General features: G+C 32.5%; 1 protein-coding gene across 1 annotated transcript in view; it reads left to right on the top strand.

The window, feature by feature from the left end:
• The first annotated feature begins 396 nt into the window (after window positions 1-396).
• Window positions 397-1,022, top strand: part of ZFAND5 (zinc finger AN1-type containing 5) — a 6,766-nt gene continuing 6,140 nt past the window's right edge. The window contains exon 1 of the mRNA XM_006152498.3: window positions 397-547. Coding sequence (XP_006152560.1) covers window positions 397-547 — 151 coding nt within the window. The remainder of the gene's footprint in view (window positions 548-1,022) is intronic.

Raw genomic sequence — 1,022 nt, 5'->3', positions numbered from 1 at the left:
TTAGCCAGTGAAGTTAAAAACATCATTTGAAACAGTCTGCCTGTAATGCAGAAAGTAACCTAAAGTTGCCAGTTTCCCAAATTGATAAAGATTTAATCCCAATACCCAGGACTGATCTTTTCAGAAATTGAAACCAAGAATAACAAGTAAGATAAGTATTTTTAATATTTAATGATAGAATTTCTTTTTCTGGGTTCCAAAAACTTCATACTCTGCAACAAAATATTCATAATTATCTCTGGCCACTCTTTATGATTAACACAATTTGAGCTTTTGTTAGAAACAGACTTGGTATTTAGAAATAACACAGGTAATGTGATTATATCACAGTAATTTTATGTTGCTGACAAAACTTATTTCTAAAATTTTGTTTTGTTTTCTTTGTAGCAGAAAAATATGGCTCAGGAGACTAACCAGACCCCAGGGCCTATGCTGTGTAGTACAGGATGTGGCTTTTATGGAAATCCTAGGACAAATGGAATGTGTTCTGTTTGCTACAAAGAGCATCTTCAGAGGCAGCAGAACAGTGGCAGAATGAGCCCAATGGGTAAGTTGTTTCCAAGGAAAAAAAAACAATAGAAGAACTGATGGACAGAAAATTTAGAACCAAGAGATGGGCCCCAAGATTGAGAATGTTGAAAGCCCAAGGAGAGAAGACCTGACAAAAGCTTGAAATTAAAGCAACAGCCCAAGTACTTGATATGACCATACCAGGAATGAGTGATTTATCTACAAGGATCATCTAGTTTTTTTGTTTGTTTTTGGGTTTGTTTTTTTTTTGTTTGTTTGTTTGTTTTTTAGTTTTCAATTTTGAAGTTTTATTTCATACTTTTTGTTCAGTGGATATGATTTTTTAATTTTTGATTTTTTTTTTCTGGTTTGGATACTCAAGTGTAGGATTACAGCACAGTGAAAATGCTTAAGTCACTAACCTTATTAAATGCAAGAATTTGTTACTTAAGGCTTGGTACTAAGTGAATTTTTGTAGTTTTGATTTGTTTCTTACAAATCCTTTTTTTAAA

The sequence above is a fragment of the Tupaia chinensis genome, unplaced genomic scaffold (assembly GCF_000334495.1).
Source record: "Tupaia chinensis unplaced genomic scaffold, TupChi_1.0 Scaffold000354_1, whole genome shotgun sequence".
NCBI lineage: Eukaryota > Metazoa > Chordata > Mammalia > Scandentia > Tupaiidae > Tupaia > Tupaia belangeri.
The sequence above is the reverse complement of the archived record's forward strand: the minus strand, read 5'-3'. Positions and strand labels throughout refer to the sequence as shown.